The 18,294-nt window shown below is 46.6% G+C and overlaps 2 protein-coding genes across 2 annotated transcripts; both read right to left on the reverse strand.

Moving 5' to 3' along the window:
* Positions 1–1,543: 1,543 nt before the first annotated feature.
* On the reverse strand, positions 1,544–4,319 carry LOC123045682 (uncharacterized). The gene is made up of 2 exons (XM_044468826.1): positions 3,664–4,319; positions 1,544–1,887 (listed from the first exon to the last, which is right to left on the reverse strand). Exons 1-2 carry the CDS (start codon positions 4,030–4,032, stop codon positions 1,729–1,731), a joined length of 528 nt encoding a protein of 175 aa, XP_044324761.1. The 5' UTR covers positions 4,033–4,319; the 3' UTR covers positions 1,544–1,728.
* Positions 4,320–7,442: 3,123 nt separating this feature from the next.
* LOC123045681 (prohibitin-3, mitochondrial) lies at positions 7,443–8,677 on the reverse strand. Its single transcript, XM_044468825.1, has one exon. The coding sequence runs from the start codon at positions 8,508–8,510 to the stop codon at positions 7,653–7,655; it is 858 nt and encodes a 285-aa protein (XP_044324760.1). The 5' UTR covers positions 8,511–8,677; the 3' UTR covers positions 7,443–7,652.
* Positions 8,678–18,294: the final 9,617 nt, after the last annotated feature.

Consider the following 18,294-nt stretch of genomic DNA (forward strand, 5'->3'; position numbering starts at 1 on the left):
CAACGCGGCTTGGGCGGCGTACTTCGAGCGCCGCCAGCAGCAGCGGCTGGCGTCCACCAACGGGGCGCCGGTGGTCGGTGGCATCAAGAACAGCGAGGGACGCCACCTCTGGTGGGGCATCCCCGGCTGCACCCTCGACGACGTGCTGACGCACCTCGAGGGCGGCAACAACCCACCGTACCCCCCGGCGAGGACGGCCGCCCTGACGCACCGCCGACGCGATGGGCAATGGGCGCCGAGGAGGTTCGGCTCCTCCTCCTCTTCTTCCTCATCGCGTTCTTCCTCCCAATCCTCCGGCACTCCATCGCTGCTCGGCGTCAAGGCCGAGCCTGCGGCGGAGACACCGCTCGGCCGGCGTACACGCAGCGCCGGTATCGTCATCAGCGAGGGCGGCCGGCGCGCCTCCTCGTCAGCTCCTCCCCCGCGCTTCGTCAAGCCGAAGACGGAGCCGGGTCTCGCGCCGGTGAAGACGGAGCCGGGGCTGGCTCCGGTGAAGACGGAGCCGGGGCTGCTGGCGCCGGTGAAGGCGGAGCACGGCGAGGTCGAGCTCGACGACGACGCGGCCCTTGAATGGGCACACCAAGACTCCCTGAAGATGGCGAGGGAGCGCCAGCGCGCCGCCCTACAGCGCTTCGCGCAGCGCCGCCGAGGCTGCGACGAAGGCGGCGTCGACATCATCGACGACAGCGACGACGACGACGACGCGCCGCCGCCGCCACCACTAGCCGGGGAGGGGTCCAGCAGGGGCGCCCGAGTCAAGGAGGAGAAGGCCGACGATGGCGGCGACGACGGCGACTTCTCAGCCTTCAGCAAGTTTTTTTTGACTAGTTTTTATATGCAATGACGTGTTTTAGCCCAAGTTTGCGAATATAAAAGCCCAAGTTTACCGAAAATTGACATGTTTCAGCCCAAGTTTGCCTAATTTTTTTTTCCACGTCTGGGGCCGGCCCTGGGGGCCAACTCGCCCCAGGCCCACTTTTTACGCCGGGTCACCCCCAGGCGACGATTTTAGCCGCCCCCTAGAGGGCCAACGGCTGGAGATGCTCTTAGTATCATGCTTGAGTTTTATGCCGACCATCATCACCTCCCACAGGGTGGCGAACTCACAGCTTGTGCTCCAAGGGAATTTTGCACCATGCTCCCCTTCTATCGTGAGATAGAGAAAACCTTCGGGGCAATGTCCTCCAGCCTCACTCCCTCAAGCCATGGCGAATCCCAAAATTTTGCCTTATTGTCATCATCAACAGTAACTTTAGTCTGCCTTCCCCAGTCGAAGGCTTGGAGGGATCCACCCATTCAAACCATAGCCAACGAAGTTTGTACTACCTCAGTCCCAAATTAAAAGACGTTTGGGTAGGCTGGTGGCAAATGTGTACGACCTCCGTCCCAAATTATAAGACGTTTTTTTAGGCTATTTTAGCCTACCAAAACATCTTATAATTTAGAAGAGACGAAGTACATATTTAGCAACCTTGCCGTGGCATGATTTGAACCGGCTCGAAGGATGTAAAATGAGATCTGAGAGCTTTGCAGGTCAGCAGTATTCAGCAGCAGCTTACGTAGATACTTAAAGGTCATAGAGGCATGTTTGCTACACTTCTGTATGCGGAGAGGTGATCCTTCTCCACTGCTTACACTTGCTACCGTCGAGCTCCTAAAACAGCAGTTTAAATTACACATTTGCGCTAAATCTACACTTGTGTGTGAGAAGATAGGTTCCAGGCCTCATCACGGTTTACTCAGTGGCTCGACAGCGGTTCTGAAGAGAAGAATGTACGCCTTGTCAACGGAAAAGTACAGGAAGCCTCCTAAGGAGTGAGTGACGTAGGAGCCAAAGCTTGTGCCGACAATGCAGTGCCAAGCAGGCCCGTATGTCGTGTCGAATTCCTGTAAGCAAACCAAAGCAATGCCCAGCTATCAAATGTGAATACAAGTCTAAGAATGTGAGAATGAAGCATTACCGAGGATATTTTGATGCACAATCTTTGAAGAAGAAAAACAGCAACCAACTCACAGGTAAGCAGGTAAGAGTACCTTAGAGGGAAGAAGGAAACTGCAAATAGCTACTCCCTCTATAAAGAAATATAAGAGCATTTAGATCACTCTTTAGTGATCTAAATGTTCATATATTTCTTTACGGAGGTCGGAGGTACTTGTCAACTTGACAAGTAGAAATAAGAGGAAACCAAAGGCAACAGCGCATGCCAACAAAGTACAAGAATTATGATGTTAGTTTGACTATAGATAATAGTACAGAACCAACACCCTGGTTCCTCAAAAAAAAAAAAAAGAACCAACATGAAAGTCTCTGCCATACCTGAAAGCATGCAATTGTTTAGGGGAATACTGAAAATACTTGGTGATCATTTATTGCAGTCTGTAAGTAGCTTGCTATGTGTTCCCATTTTCATCATGCATACAGAGAAGGGGAAGAAAATAATGGCTCAAAGGCTGTAATTCAACACTAGCTTGTTCGAAGTGGGGAGATAATGCATGAAGCTTGTCTGTGCTTGCACTGACATCTACTCACAAAGTTTTAAATCGACCAGTCAAAGGCAAAACAGAGTGAATGCTCTTGCTTGCCAAGTTACGGTACACACCAGGATATTGCAGATAAGGACATCAACAAACGACAATTAGTAACTAACCGAAATGAACACAAAAGCAGTAGTTCCCAACGCTCGTAAGCTCATATCCAGGTTTCCAATTTCAGGATCCATGCTCCAACTTAAAGTATGTTAGTTCTCGGTTGAACTTACAGGAGCCATCAAATGATGGAGTTAACAGCTCAACCATGAGAAACTGCTCACTCTCACTCAGGTGATCTCAGCTGCTTGATTACTTAATCGGATGACCTTGGAACTACAGAATGATTGAAGTAATAAAGGTTCCAGTGGAGCCATGTCAGCAAGCCACTTGCCACCAATAGCATACCTTATTCTACCTACAATCCTCATCCTGCTATTGACCATGTCACTTGTAGTTCTCGACAGCTATAATCAACAATTCTGTCAACATACAGCACACACAGAGGGCAGATTTACAAAACCAACTAGTCAAGTTAGCTCCACAAGACTGCAACCATGTTGCGCAAAGTCAAGAGCTCTGCATTGGCACACGATCCAGTTTCCTACAACATGCTCAGAGATAGCATACACGTTCTACTCATAACATGGTTCCAACTTGCAACTAGTACAGTAGTAAACTACATGTGGCAGCAGAGTATAACTATCCTCCTCGGATGCCCTCTGAGCTTTCAGTATCTCACAAATTAGTATTGTTTTCAGCAATATGGTGGACCACATCCCATAAATGAACACATCGAAACAATCTGATCTGGCAACAACAGCGCTCTGCCTCCCATTTCATCTTCTTCGTCAAACTACGTTCAGTATGACAGCTCGCTCGCTCTCAAATGCACAACCATCAAAAGCGCACAACCATTTTAGCTAGCAAGAACATACTGCTAGAATCAAGCTCTGGCTAGATCTTACTCCCAGGCCCTTTGATTGTGATTCTTTGTTACTTAGTATCTGTGGTTGTTTGCAGCAATTAATGGTCTAAGCAAGCTTTGACTCCACGAAAACTGCTGATCTATCTATCTGATTAAAGGACCACAAATTCGAAAGGGAAGGAGGAAGCAGGGGGTGGTGGTAGTGGTACCTTCTTGAGCGCGAGCGCGAGGCGCTTGCTCTCGAGGCGCGGCGTGGAGAGGACGACCTCCCGGGCGATCCAGATCGCGCGCCGCTGCAGCGCCAGCGGCATGTCCGCCGCGCGCACCCGCACCGCCACCTTCCTCCCCTCCCCGCTCGCGGCGTCCCCTTTGACCTTCGCCGCCTCCCTGTTGTCCTTGGCCTCCGGCTTAGCGGCCTTGCCCTCCCCGCCGCTGGGCTCCGCCGCCGATTTCCGCTCCACCTTGAGCTCTCGCTCCGGCTCCGGCTCCGGCTGGGGCGGGTCGTCGAGCCTGGTGCGGCGGACGAGCGAGCTGAGGTAGCGGCTGCGGCGCTCGAGCTCCTCCTGGGCCGGGTCCATGTTGATTCAGATGTTCCGGCGAGATAGATGTTGACCGGTCGCGGCGCAGATGGCTAGTCAGCAGCGGCGGTGGCAGGGGGGCATGGCCGCGAGTGGGAGGTGTTTGTCTCGGGGTCGGGACGGGAGGTGGTGGTGGTGGTGGCCGGTTGGGGTTTCTTGGGGTTTGCCTTTGCCCGGAAGAGAAGGGCTGTGAGTGCGATTGTTGCCGCTCCTGGAATTCGTGGGAGCAACTTTTGAGACAAAGCCTTTGTTTTGCTTTCGTTTCCAGGTATAATACTCGGCCTACACTTTGTTCGGTTGTTTGTGTGAATATAGGAGTGGTTTACGCTCAGTTCATGCTGACTAGGGATGCGATCTGATCCAGGGTGAGATTGGCCAGTAGCTTATCTGGTCCAGATTTCAGGGAAGAGAAAGATGGAACTAGACGTCCATTGTGTGTGTTTGTGCACGTGGTCCCTCAGGGAAGACTCGATTGTCCGTCGATTTGTGCCCAGGGCGCGCGTTTGACCAGCTGTCGGGGCCGGCAACCCCACAGTCGCTGGCCGAGCGTTCTCGCAGTCCCACCGGCCCCGCAGCGAAGACACGCCTCTACCAACTCGGAGGTCGAGGGATGGCATGGCACGATGGCCGCACTCCCCAGATTCCCTAGCCTGGCTTACTCGGATGCAGAGTAGCCAAGCTCAGCAGGTTCTAGCCGCTGCAATTCCGCTTAATCGCGACACCATATCGAATCAGATTAATAGCTAGACGAATCGTGGAAGGATGAGAATGCAACACAACTGCAGAACTACATCTACATCTAAGAGGAAAAAAAACATCTACATCTAAGAGGAAAAACCCAGCGATATCGAATAGCGCCAAGCAATGTACAACAACAGCACGTACGTTAGTGCTCGAATTTAAACCACCAAAGAGGCAGAACAAAGCACAACCAAAATATAGACCACCGTTATAGAAGTAGAGCGCAACCAGAGTTACCCATAAGCAGGGTAAAAGCAAAGAGAGAACACTACTGCACTAGCGCATCAATGACTACCAATCAGAGTATAGTCATGGAGCAGAACATAACAATAGTAAACTTCAATTCCTATATCAAGTCAAGTTACACAAACCGACTTCCCAAGGATTTCACAAATCAAAGATGAAGAATTCAAGCTTATACACAACAAAGGATTAACAAATATACTACATTCGTAGAGCTTGACCCCCAAAATGCACCAGCCCGGTTCAACCGCTATTGGGTGCTCAGAAATGGTTTAGTTTTTCTTCCCTAGAATACAACCTACATTACCAACCAAGGTCTATCAACCAAGGTCGACAAACCAACATGAAATCAGAGACATTAAGGCAACTACTCATCTTGAAACAGTTCGATTTCAAAATGTGGAAACCTGTCTATTCATTTTTATTTATTTATACTAGTTTTGTTGCTCGGTTTGTGATCAACAAAAGAGAAGAAAATGAACTAAGAACACTGGCTGCCTTGAAGCATATGATTAACGCATTAGCCTAGGAATGATGAGCTAGGCATCAGCCTACAACAGTACTATCACAGTATCAGTGCATATGAAGAACTACAATAAGAATTAACCGTCATGAAGTAAGCATAAACACTTTATGAAACACTTCCGAGTTTTTTTAGAACAAGCGCGTCAACATGCATATAAGAGGGGGGCAGATGGCCTACGACATCAATTTAGGTCCAGGACAAATAAAAAACAACCGAAAAACTTTGAAACGGTTCAAGTTCAAAATTTGGAATGCTTGGTTGCTCAGTTTGCAAGCAACAAGAAATGAACTAGGTTACTGGCTGCCAGTTTCCATGGTCCAGAATACTCTTGTAATACTAGCTGAACCAAATAGCAATTATGCAGAACTAAACAGGAAGTAACATCCCTCGCACAAGTCTGGAACAAGCATGGGATAAAGGATTCTTGTAAATCAAGAAATGCAATAGATGGGACAAAAACATGCATTACAGGACTATTGTTTAGATATTTTAGAGCTAAACTCCAACAATGCACAATAATTTATTAGACAAGGCATAAAACTGAAACATCACAGCATAATCCTATCGTACACTTGCATAGCAAATCCATAATTGCCTATTGTAACACTAGTGAAGAGAAAATACCAAGTTAAATGGAGAGTTACTTCCCATGAGAGCCCAATAGCTTATAAACAGGTCATGAGCACCCAAACAAGGAAATTATCACCAAAAGGTAATCATACTGCTGAGCTACATCAAACATCAAAGCATCAATCTATCATTCACTAGGACATTATATCCAGAATTAATTCCTGTCACCATAGAAGCAAACCCCAAGTTAAAGGACAGGACCTAAACAATACTACCCAGTGAAACCTAAACATCACAGTACAGACCTATCGTCCACTCACATATCAAATCAATAATTTGCTCTTGTAACACTAGAGAAGCAAATACAAAGTTAAATGGAACATTAGTTTGCACGAGCTCAATAGTATCAAGGCAGTTCATGAGCTCGCAAAGAAAATTATCACAAACAGGGCTAATATTCAATCATGTGTTAACCATACTGTTGAGCTAAAAACATCACAGCACCAACCTGTCATTCACTGGCATATCACACTATAGAAGAAAAGGCAAGTTAAAAGGATGCATTACTTCCAAGAAGCTAAAGCTAGTAAACAACCTATCATGCACTGGCATATCATTATCTAGAATTGATCCTTATAACAGTATAGTAGCAAAGGCAAGTTATAAGGATGCATTACTCCCAAGAAGCTAAAGCTAGTAAACAGCCTATCATGCACTGGCATATCATTATCTAGAATTGATCCTTATAACAGTATAGAAGCAAAGGCAAGTTAAAAGGATGCATTACTCCCAAGAAGCTAAAGCTAGTAAACAACCTATCATTCACTGGCCTATCATATCTAGAATTGACCCTTGTAACACTATAGAAGCAAAGGCAAGTTAAAAAGGATGCATTACCTCCAAGAAGCTAAAGCTAGTAAACAACCAGTAAATAAGCACCGTTGATCTGAATCAAACATCACAGCATCAACCTATCATTCACTGGCATGTCATACCCAGAATTGACTCTTGTAACAGTATAGAGGCCAACCCCATGTTTTACTTCCAATGAGCTAAAGCTACTAAATGGCAGTACATCAGTTGCAGAACAAGCAGGCCTAATATGCAACCAGACATAGCACTGCCAATTCTAAAGCCTCCTAAGAATTATATTTTTGAAGCAGCGCCTAACTTTCTAAAACAAAGATGGCATCCATGAAAGGCAAGAAATGTGCAAGCAGGCAACATCAATAAGTAGTCAACGACTGATGCAAGCAGCACCCGCAGCGTTCGAAACAATGAAATCAAACAAGCAAACATCATAAGCATAAGTACGTAACTAGCATGCAAATTCAACACCACCAGAAAGCTTAATCTGACAAATCATAAGCGAGATATCCAGATCCAGACCTTATTTGGATCAAAAGACTACCAGATTTTGTCCCAAGACATTCAAACATAATAAGATCCTACAGCAACAGATATCATTGTCTCTCCAAACCATAGTTTAGTCCGTCATGACGCAAGATGATGTTTGGGCAAGTAAAACAGGAGTGGTAAATCACCGGCCGCCGAATCCAGCAGCGTTGAGGCCGAGCAGCATCTTGCCGTTGTCACCAGAGGGGATGTAGGCAACGTTGGGTGAGCAGGCCAGCTCCGCGGCGATCTCCTTGGCAGCCTCGATCCTCCTCAGCTCGATCAGCCCTGTCCCAGCGATGGCGGTGGCCTCAGAAATGAGCCGTGCAGACTCGCTTTCTCCCTCAGCACGCACGATGGCAGCGCGCCTCTCCTGCTCGGCCTTGGCGACCAGGAACTTGGAGCGCTCAGCCTCCTGCTGCGCGACCTGCTTCTTCTCGACGGCCTGGGAGAAATCGGCGCCGTAGGAGAGGTGGGTGATGGCGACGTCGTCGAGTATGATGTTGAACTCGCGGGCCCTTTTGATGAGGGAGTCGCGGACGAGCGCCGAGACGTGGGGACGGTCGGTGAGGAGCTGGTCGGCGTTGAACTGGGCGACGACGGCCTTGAGCACCTCGTTCCCGATGGAGGGGAGCACCTTGTCGTCGTACTCGAGGCCGAGGGAGGTGAAGATGGTGGGCAGGTTGACGACATCGGGGCGGGAGAGGAGGCGGAGGGTGAGGTTTACCATCTGCAGGTCCTTGGTGCCGGAGTTGGAGGAGAAGTTGTGCGGGCGCGTGCGGATGTCGAAGATGTAGGGCTTCTGGAGCCACGGCACGATGAAGTGGGTGCCCTCGCCGACGGTCTCCGGCAGCACCCCGCGGAACCGGTCGAAGACGACGGCGCGCTCGCCGCCGTCCACGGTGTAGAGCGACGCCGAGAGGAGGGAGGCCGCGGCGCCGAGGCCCGCCGCCGCCTTGGCGATGTTGGTGAGGAACGAGACCGCCGCGGGACCGCCGGACATGGTCGCCTTTCGGGGGAGATTTCGGGACGGCGGCGCTGGAGTAAAACCCTAGCGAGGATTTGGTCTCGGTGCGGGCTTTGGGAGGGGAATGGGGGGTGGGGGGCGGCTGGATCTGACTGCCTGTGGGTTTTGTTTGGGTTTATTTCTTGGGAGAGAAGAAGCTAGACGGTGCGGTCTGGGTGAATGACAGGTGGGGGCTCGGTGTCAGTCTTCGGATTAGGCGAGAAGAAAGAAACTTTTTTCGAGAAACTGGGAAGAAAGAAACTCGTGCTTGTACCGGAGAATGGACCATTTGGGCCACTAGCCGGTGCGGCAAGAAACTTTACTTGGAAAAGAAGAAGGACGCAGCAGACGGGGCCGGCTTAGCGCGGATACAGGCCTGCACCGTTTTTTTCTTTCTTTCTTTTTTCACTTTTTGCGTTCGTTTTTTTGCTTATATTTCTAAACATTCTGAGTATGTCTATTATAGAATTAATTTATATAAAAAATTTGAAAAACGTTAATCATGCATTAAAAATGTTAAATAAGTATAAAAATGTTTCTGACATATAAAAAATGTATATCAAAATGTACAAAGCATATGGAAAAAAGGTCGAAATAAAAAAAATGCAATTTTTCAATATTTTCTGGAAACTGTTAATCATGCATTTAAAAATTAAAAATGTATAGAAAAATTGTTTCCGATGTATACATAAATGTAAAATCTGTACGGAAACATGTAGACATAAAAAATATAAGTTTCAAAAAAACTTAATCATGTATTTGAACAATGTTAGGCGTGCATATAAAAATGTTCTTGTTGTATACAAAAAATATAGAATGTGTATGGAAAAGTAGACATCAAAAAATATATGTTTGAAAAAATGTTCATCATGAATTTGAAAAACATTAAACGTGTAAATATAAAATGTTCCTGATGTATACAAAAAATGTACAATGTTTATATGGAAAAATTGGAAATCAAAATATATATGTTTTAAAAAATGTTAATCATGTATATTCAAAATGTTAAACATATATACAAAAAATGTCCCTGATGTATACAGAAAATGTACAATATGTATAAAAAAAGTAGACACCCACAAATATTAGTTGTCAAAAAATTTAATCACGTATTTAAAAAATGTTAAACATATATATACAAAAAAATCCTGGCATATACTAAAAATACAAAGAAAAAATATCCAATAAGAACCGTAAAGGGAACACACAAAATCAATGGAAACGAAAAGAAAAGACGAAAAAAGCAGTAAAACCCAAAAAGAAAGAAAAAACAGAAAACAGTAAAAGAAACGAAGAAAAATGATGAAAAACAGAAAACGGATGAGAAAAGAGAAAACTTAAAGAACAAATAAAAGGAAAAGAAAAGGAAAAGGAAAAAAAAAGGAGAAAACCGTGCGTAAAAAGAGCGAGCGAGCGACTGAACTAGCGAGCAAGTGACATCTCTAACAGGTCGGCCCATACGCGCGAGCCCTTCAAGCAAGACAGATGCTAGTCTCGCTATAAGCGAGATTTAGCATTCGTTGCTACAGATTTATATCCATATGCGCCCAAAATAAGAAGAAATCGAATTCATACCACTCCCTCTCTCTAATGGCTAAAATGGGCTAAAGACATTTAAAATGGGCTCATACATGGGCAGTGACAGTACACACCATCCTTCATTTCACTTTATGAAGGCTTGCATTTTAAGAAGAGGAATAAAGCAACGAAAAATAGATAATGTGCACTCAAGTTGGATATGATGGAGGTGTGTGGCATGATTGAATGGAGTTATTTGTGAGCCGACTTCCGTGTCCAATGGGTGGACATCATCACAGGTTTGATCAACTCAGTAACTTTTTCGATGAAATTTAATTAGAGGAATTTGAATGAATTCAAACCATCTCGTGGTATTCGTCAAGGGGACCCGGTCTTCCATGCCTAGCAACATAGGGTCTCACTAGTGTAGGAACCCCGTACTAACCGCGTGCGCAAGTGCACACTACCTGTGTGTCGGTCACACACCGTCAGTACGACGCTTCTGGTAATTCACTACTAGCATTGTGCATGACACACGCCACTAATGACTAAACTATCATCAGCATGTGTAGTGCACGCCTTTTATAAGAGAAAAAACAGTAGTGTGCACGCCTTTTGTAAGAGAAAAAACGGTAGCGTGCACTCCAATCTAAATGCTTTTAATTACGAATCAAACTAGTGACATTCATTTCTCCTTGATCCCCGCTGGTAACAATTGCCCAAATAAAAAATATTTATTACATTTGGCTGGATTTGTACCCAACTTTGTTGCAATGGCATCATCTCTGAGACAAAGGCCGTCTTATGCTGCCATGGCAGCTAAAAATGATCAAAATGTTGTTATGGCAACATTTTGTAGCCCAGGATGGTGTCATGGCAACTTTTTTGAGCCAAGAGGCACAAACTATTTATGTTGTCTAGGAACCATTTTGGGACCCTGGCCGCATGGGGGGCTGGGGGCTTCCTAGATTCTTCTATCTTCAAAAAAATCCTTGTAAATCTCCGAGTTATTTTGAGCTCCGTAAATATGGATTTTCTGTAAAAACCAAAAACATGTAGAAAACAACTGGCTTTGGACACTTAATTAATAGGTTAGTCATGAAAAATAATAGAAATGATATAAAAAGTATTTAAAAGTGATATTATAATAACATGAAACAATAAAAAAAATATAGATACGTTTGAGATGTATCATCGAACATGCCATCATCTTGTCTCCAACCTCGCTAACGTAGGCGTCACATATCTCCTTCCATCCATTGACGACGGGGTATCCATCATTGGCGACGTTGAGTAGGTGCATGGTATGTCCATCTCGTCAAAGAAAACAACTCACATGTCACCATTACGCCGAGCCTGCATTTTCTCAGGCAACACACGTCTTGGGAGTTCTCTTGCAAGAACACAATTGCTAAGCATCGGTCATACCACACGTTTTGGTCTTTCTATTACTCAGCGTCTGGAATGCCTATCCCGTGCTATGAGGTTGATCATGAACTCTTCAATGCCTCCACTGACGTATTGTTGGGTGATGGAGAAACTGCAAAGTTCTTGGCCTCCCCTGGTGACGGTGTCCTAGACTAGGGGGTACTCAACGCGTCGTCTCCCGATCAGTTGGATTGGGCCGAGGACCCCCATGGCCGTATACTCATGGGTCAGTCCGGACAGCTGCCGCATACAAGGAAGAATCAACAAGACTTGGCGATCAAGACAAGGACTCCTCCCCCACCGGCGTATTCGGCTAGGACTCTTGTTATCCTAGGCATCTGGTGCATTATATAAACCGAGGCCAGGCTAGTCGACAGATAGACAACGAACAACAATCATACCATAGGCTAGCTTCTAGGGTTTAGCCTCCTTGATCTCGTGGTAGATCTACTCTTATAACCCACATCATCAATATTAATCAAGCGGGACGTAGGGTTTTACCTCCATCAAGAGGGCCCGAACCTGGGTAAAAACATCGTGTCCCTCGTCTCCTGTTACCATCCGCCTAGACGCACAGTTCGGGACCCCCTACTCGAGATCCGCCGGTTTTGACACCGACATTGGTGCTTTCATTGAGAGTTTCGCTATGTGTTCGTCAAAAGGTCGATGGCTCGCTTGTAGATCAACTGCGACTTCGGCATCTTCGTCACCAGCTCGACTGGTTACCTTGGTTCGACCAAGGACTGCGCCCTACCTCCGATCGTTATGTTCGGAGGAGGGCCTTCATCAAAATCAACTCCGATCTCTATCAAGATCATGGAGGAATCATCCAGGGAGCCCGGGGGCTCAACGTCAACATTGCCCTCGGGCGACCGTACTGTTTTTCTGGACAGCGAACTTATATCCGCCGTCACCGCCTCCTCGAGCGTCGGTTTGACGATTGTTTCGGTGGAATTGTGCGGAATTGAGTCTACAACAACCCTGAAAAATTTCGTCGAGTTCCGATGGAGGAATCCCTGGCAATCTCCGATATACCGGAGCCGCATTGAATCTGGACGAGAATCCGGACGAGTTTAGGGCGTGGTGTCCAGCTTCTAGCTCGGACCTCCTTTGGAAGATCCAACCGTTTATCGGCTGCGGAATTCCTATATCTACCACCCCTCCAAATTTCAGCTTGATCCGACCGTCCAAACTCCGGGAACCTTCCGATTAGTGCATTACTTTTCAGATCTGTTTTTTGCGCGAAAACAAATTCGACCCGAGTTCGTCCTTTTTACGAACGGGATTTCGGACATCCTTTTTGAAGGAAGTTCTGTATGGGGTATTGTGTTTTGTTCCCGAACACATCCCACTAATTTTAAAATCTTTTGAACATGATCTTCAACATCATGCTGGTGTCAAACCAGTCCGGCAATATTGCTCCACGGCTGCCGAACAGCGCTAGATGCGTTGTCACTTTGTTGAACCGAGCTCAACTTCTTCGGATCATCATCTCGGCAAGCCGAACAAGAGTCCGGCATCGCGAAGGATAAATCATAACCAACATCGCCGTCCCACGGATTACACGGAGCGGGCATACCGGCATCGCCGCACGGTCGCTTCATCAAGCCGGCATCGACCACGTCACGACCTGCATCGGCAGGGCCGCACTATTGCTTCTTCAAGCTGGTGTCCATCACGCCGACCTACTTCGACATCTCGGCTGGACCGGGGGCTTCGTCATCTCTTCATCAACCTATTCCGGACACTTCGGCGTCACTAGCCGACCAGGCAATGGGTGCGCGGATCGAGTCCCAATTTTGGGAATCATCTTCCCTCGGATTGCTACAACAAATAAACCAGGTGCTATTAATCCTAGTATTTCTTTTTGCTTATTTGGGTTAATTTTCCCAAGGAATTATTACTCTGGTTTGTCCATCATATGTACGCAGGTCTATCAAACGGTGGCCGCATTAACGACGGTTGCATGGTGGTTCGGTCAGTTTCCGTACATAGTCCGGCGAACGCCAGATTCGGAACTCGAACCGACCTGTGAATTCAGGCCTTGCCATGCCTTTACCGCATCACGCCGCCGCCCTGCATCGACATTGACTTCGGCGCCAGGCCATATTTCTTTTATTACTCACTTTGCATAAATTATTTATTATGCAATGATTTTTTTATTATTATTACTATTATCTCTGGTTTGCACTATTTTTTGTGCACAGGAAAATGATCCAGCCGGACTATATCCTTTGATGTCACCTCGGCTGGACGGGGGGCTTCGTCAACACTTCATTACCCCATGACAGGGACTTCAACATTACTCTGCCGTCCTGCATTGACCGTGCTATGTCACCACTTCGGAGTGCTGAGCTCTTTGCTCCGCCACCTCGGGACCGGCTTGGGGGATGGAACCTTGTTCCACATCAAGCTTGGACCGCGTCGTCAATACCGAACACATTAACCAGCTAAGTTGCCTTCATGCTCAAAGTTTTAAATTTCTAACTTGTGTTTGGTTCGACCAAGCATTATACTTTTTTCGAAAAAAAAGTTGCTTGTAAAAATTTTCCTTGTCCAAACTTTGTTTGCACATACTTGACGCGCTACCCGCGCTCATTATACCTGGGGGCTTCTTTAACAAAAGCTTATTAATACGGGCTTTATGCCCAACACATGTGTCACACTTCCGCATGTACCTTTTATTCACCATTATATGCATTGATATGACTTAAGTTTTGGCCAAGCTGGGTTACCTGGCTCCTGTGCTTACCCCTACGTTCCCGATTGTTCGGCTAGGTGGTAAAGGGAGCACCTCTGCGATTGTTACTGCCGGGTCAGCCAGATGTGTACCTCAGACTGGGTGAAGCCGAAAGCTAGCGTTCTTAAGGGAATACTCGGTCGGTGAACTAAAAGATGATTTCTTACCCATTTATTTACCTGCCCCCAGATGTTTTTCTGCTCTTTTCGCAGTCCGGACATGCACCTTAGGGCATGCCTCCCAGGGAAAGGAACCCCTAACGAAACTATTCTTCCTGGAAGATGTTTCTTACTAACCATGTAATATAACATAACTAGTTGGGCACTTGTCTGATAAAGCACTAATGACCCCTATGCCTGGTCTCCACGCATGCCCCGGTTTTTATAACCGCGAGGGTATTCGGACACACTCCGGACTATTGGGTCCAGAGGTCGAAGCGAAAAGGTCCGCTACGACAAACGATCTACAATCCGGCTAGAAGGCATTCTACATGTCACCTTGCATTATATAGTCAACTTTTACCCAAGTCGCCTGGGGGCTCTTATGTTTATTTGAGCCGTTTCATACTAAGTGTTTTTCTTCTTAGTCGTTGCAAAGTTTTTATTATTTATCACTCCTTTTCTCGACACGAGTGTGCGGTCACTAGCCGGGGAGCCTAATTTCTCTCTCAAAACCGCTAGAGTTTAGTTTTCTAAACTGGCCTAATGAGAAGTACTCCGCCTTCGGGATGGGAGACTGAAGTCGTAGGCTGACCCGCTTGAAGTCTTGAGATAGGATGTGTCATGTTAAAGCACGGCAGAAGCACCTTTTTTTTCTAAAGTCCAATTTTTGGATTGGCATCAAACACTTGATCTTGTTCGGACGTCATGTTTTTACTGACGTTCTTTGGCTTTCCAAGCTTTTGGCACTTTTAAACTATTTGTGTGTTTTCAGCACACGTCTCGCAGTGCAACGCCGGACATCTTTAGAGATTCGGCAAAAACATTCTCGGATATTGCTATATATGCATCAGTTTCGAATTGTGTCTTCGGTCAATAGTTGGGTTGCCCGGCTCCCACGCTTGCCTCCTACGTTCCGCTTTGTTCGGCTAGGTGTGCAAAGGGAGAACCACTGCGATTGTGCTTCCAGCTCGCATGGTCAAGCACCTCAGTGGAGAAAGCCGAAAACTGACTGTCGCAATAGGTGTAAACTGGTCAGCGATCCGATGACTCTATTAAATGACGGGACATTCATAACATTGGCCGAAGTGTTTCCGGCTTGACCTCGACTGTCACCGAACACTACCGGGGGCTAGTAACTGGCCTCCCAAACTAAATCCTCAATATTTTGCTCTTACATTGGAGCTGAGGTTTCATGATCATGCTTAGCATGACAACCCAAAGAAAGGAACCGATAGCGGGACTATTTTCTTTGGAAGACATTTCTTCTGTTAAATAGTAATATAAAATATCTCTCTGCGTACCTTTGTTTATAAAACCGTATGGCCAGATTGCCTTGTTTGTCGTAAATCTTTGCCCTCATAAAGGCTTTATAAAGTAGGACAAACACTCCTCGGCTATTGGCCGAGGAGGTGGAAGCCGATGGTCGGTCAACAAAGTTTTGTACAAATGCAGATCCGAGCATTAATGACGTAAAGTACTTGGATACATAGAGTCATTACACATAATTTGTGATTTTACTATGGATATCAATCCTTAATTCGGCCACCCATGCCCGCATTAAGGCTCGGGGGCTACTGGGCTTCGGGCTTATTATTTACAAATATTAAAGGGGCACATTGATCCCTTGATCTGGTGTTGCCACCCGACCAGTATCTCGGGGGCTACTGCATTGCTTGTTCTATGCAGAAAATCTTAAGTGCAATACAGTTTCCGAGGAGATTTTGATCCTCAGGTTGGTCGGCCGCACCCAACCTGAGTCTTGAGGACTGAGCACGCTGCTTTTTGTGTCTCGAAGTATTCTGCCGAGCTAGGACTTGATCCCCAGACCGATTTGGCAAATCAACCTGAGTCTCAGCAGCTACGGGGATTAGCGGTCGTATGTCATCCTTCATGTGCATCTCGGGTTTTAGACCGATACCCACCTTGAGGGCTACTGGCTATGTATCTCGGCAGAGAATAAATTGCACCAATAAAAAATATTGACAAAAATCGGCCTACATTCGGGGTGGTGCACCACCTCGGAAGCAATCCGGCATAAAGCTCGGACGCTAGTGGCTGGCTCCATAGAGGGCATTTCCGGCATTAAGCTCGGCTAAACTCCTTCAACTTTTTTGGACCAAGATGATCTATGACATCTTGGATATAGTCAGGCGTTGGAGCTTGGACAAAGTCCGGCGTTGGAGTTCGGATACATTCCGGCGTTGGAGCTCAGATACATAGTCCGGCGTTAGAGCTGGGAAGCAGTCCAGCATTGGTGCTCGGCTGCAAAAGATACCTCGAATGCAGTCCGGCGTTGGAGCTCGGACGCAACAGGACACTGCCTTCTGGGAATAACTTCAAACCCGAGGCATGGCATAAAAATAACAAGGCATTGATAAAGGCCGGAAACTTAAAGGGGCTCCTCGGATACCCGACGTGTAAACTCGTCGAATGCATTTCGGCGATCCTCAAGATCGAAGATGAGAAGATTTGTTGAACCAGTTTTCAAGACCGGCAACCGAAGATGAAGAACAGTTCGGAAGAATCGAGGAGCGTCCCTAACTTGAAGACCGGTTCAGGGGGCTACTGACGGTGTCCTGGACTAGGGGGTACTCAATGCGTCGTCTCCCGATCAGTTGGATTGGGCCGAGGACCCCCATGGCCGTATACTCATGGGCAGTCCGGACAGCTACCGCATACAAGGAAGAATCAACGAGACTTGGCGATCAAGACAAGGACTCCTCCCCCACCGGCGTATTCGGCTAGGACTCTTGTTATCCTAGGCCTCTGGTGCATTATACAAACCGAGGCCAGGCTAGTCGACAGATAGACAACGAACAACAATCATACCATAGGCTAGCTTCTAGGGTTTAGCCTCCTTGATCTCATGGTAGATCTACTCTTGTAACCCACATCATCAATATTAATCAAGCAGGACGTAGGGTTTTACCTCCATCAAGAGGGCCCGAACCTGGGTAAAAACATCGTGTCCCTCGTCTCCTGTTACCATCCGCCTAGACGCACAGTTCGGGACCCCCTACCCGAGATCCGCCGGTTTTGACACCGACACCTGGCTCGACGGAAAGATGTCAAAATATGTGGCCCCAGGCCTCTTCAATTTTGTAAGAAGAAAAAAATCTTCGAGTCGCCGATGCCTTCGCCAATGATCGTTGGATGAAAGGCCTTGAATGCCTCTCAATGATTGACGACCTTTGGTCCTTCATCTCGCTATGGAGGCAAATCCAATGCCTACATCTAGTATCACCTGGAAGTGGACTGCAAACAATTCATATTTGTTGCCTATGCATATGCATGCTAGTTTGTCTGATCCATACCACAACCTCACCTTAAGAAAAGATGGGGCCTGAAAATGGAGAGAAAAAGCATATTTTTTTCCACATGGTTGCTCGCTCAAAATAGGCTACTAATCACTAACTGACTCTAAGCAAGAGGAAGAAGCACAACCTTGTGCTCTTTGTGTGATCAAGTTCTTGAGTCAGCCATTCATCTCATATATACATGCCCATTCATTGTTGAAGCATGGTTCGAACTTGTCCAGTGAATGCCACAACTTGCAGCTATTGAAATCGCCCAGTTCATCTCAATCAGAGATTGTTGGGTCTCTTTCATCTCAAAGTCAAAATCGACCGCCATGGCTGCTACTTTTTTTTGCCTGGCACTTGTGGAACGAAAAGAACCGCTACACCTTCTTGGACTCTACCTCATGGGCGGATGGTAACCCATAAGTATATGGGATCGCAACAGTTTTCAAGGGTAGAGTATTCAACCCAAATTTATAAATTCGACACAAGGGGAGCCAAAGTATATTTGCAAGTATTAGAAATTGAGTTGTCAATTCAACCACACCTGGATATTAAATATCTGCAGCATAGTGATTAGTAGCACAGTAATATGATAGTTTTGATAGCAGTAGTAATAGTAGTAGTAACGGTAA

This window comes from Triticum aestivum, chromosome 2B (assembly GCF_018294505.1).
Source record: "Triticum aestivum cultivar Chinese Spring chromosome 2B, IWGSC CS RefSeq v2.1, whole genome shotgun sequence".
Lineage (NCBI taxonomy): Eukaryota > Viridiplantae > Streptophyta > Magnoliopsida > Poales > Poaceae > Triticum > Triticum aestivum.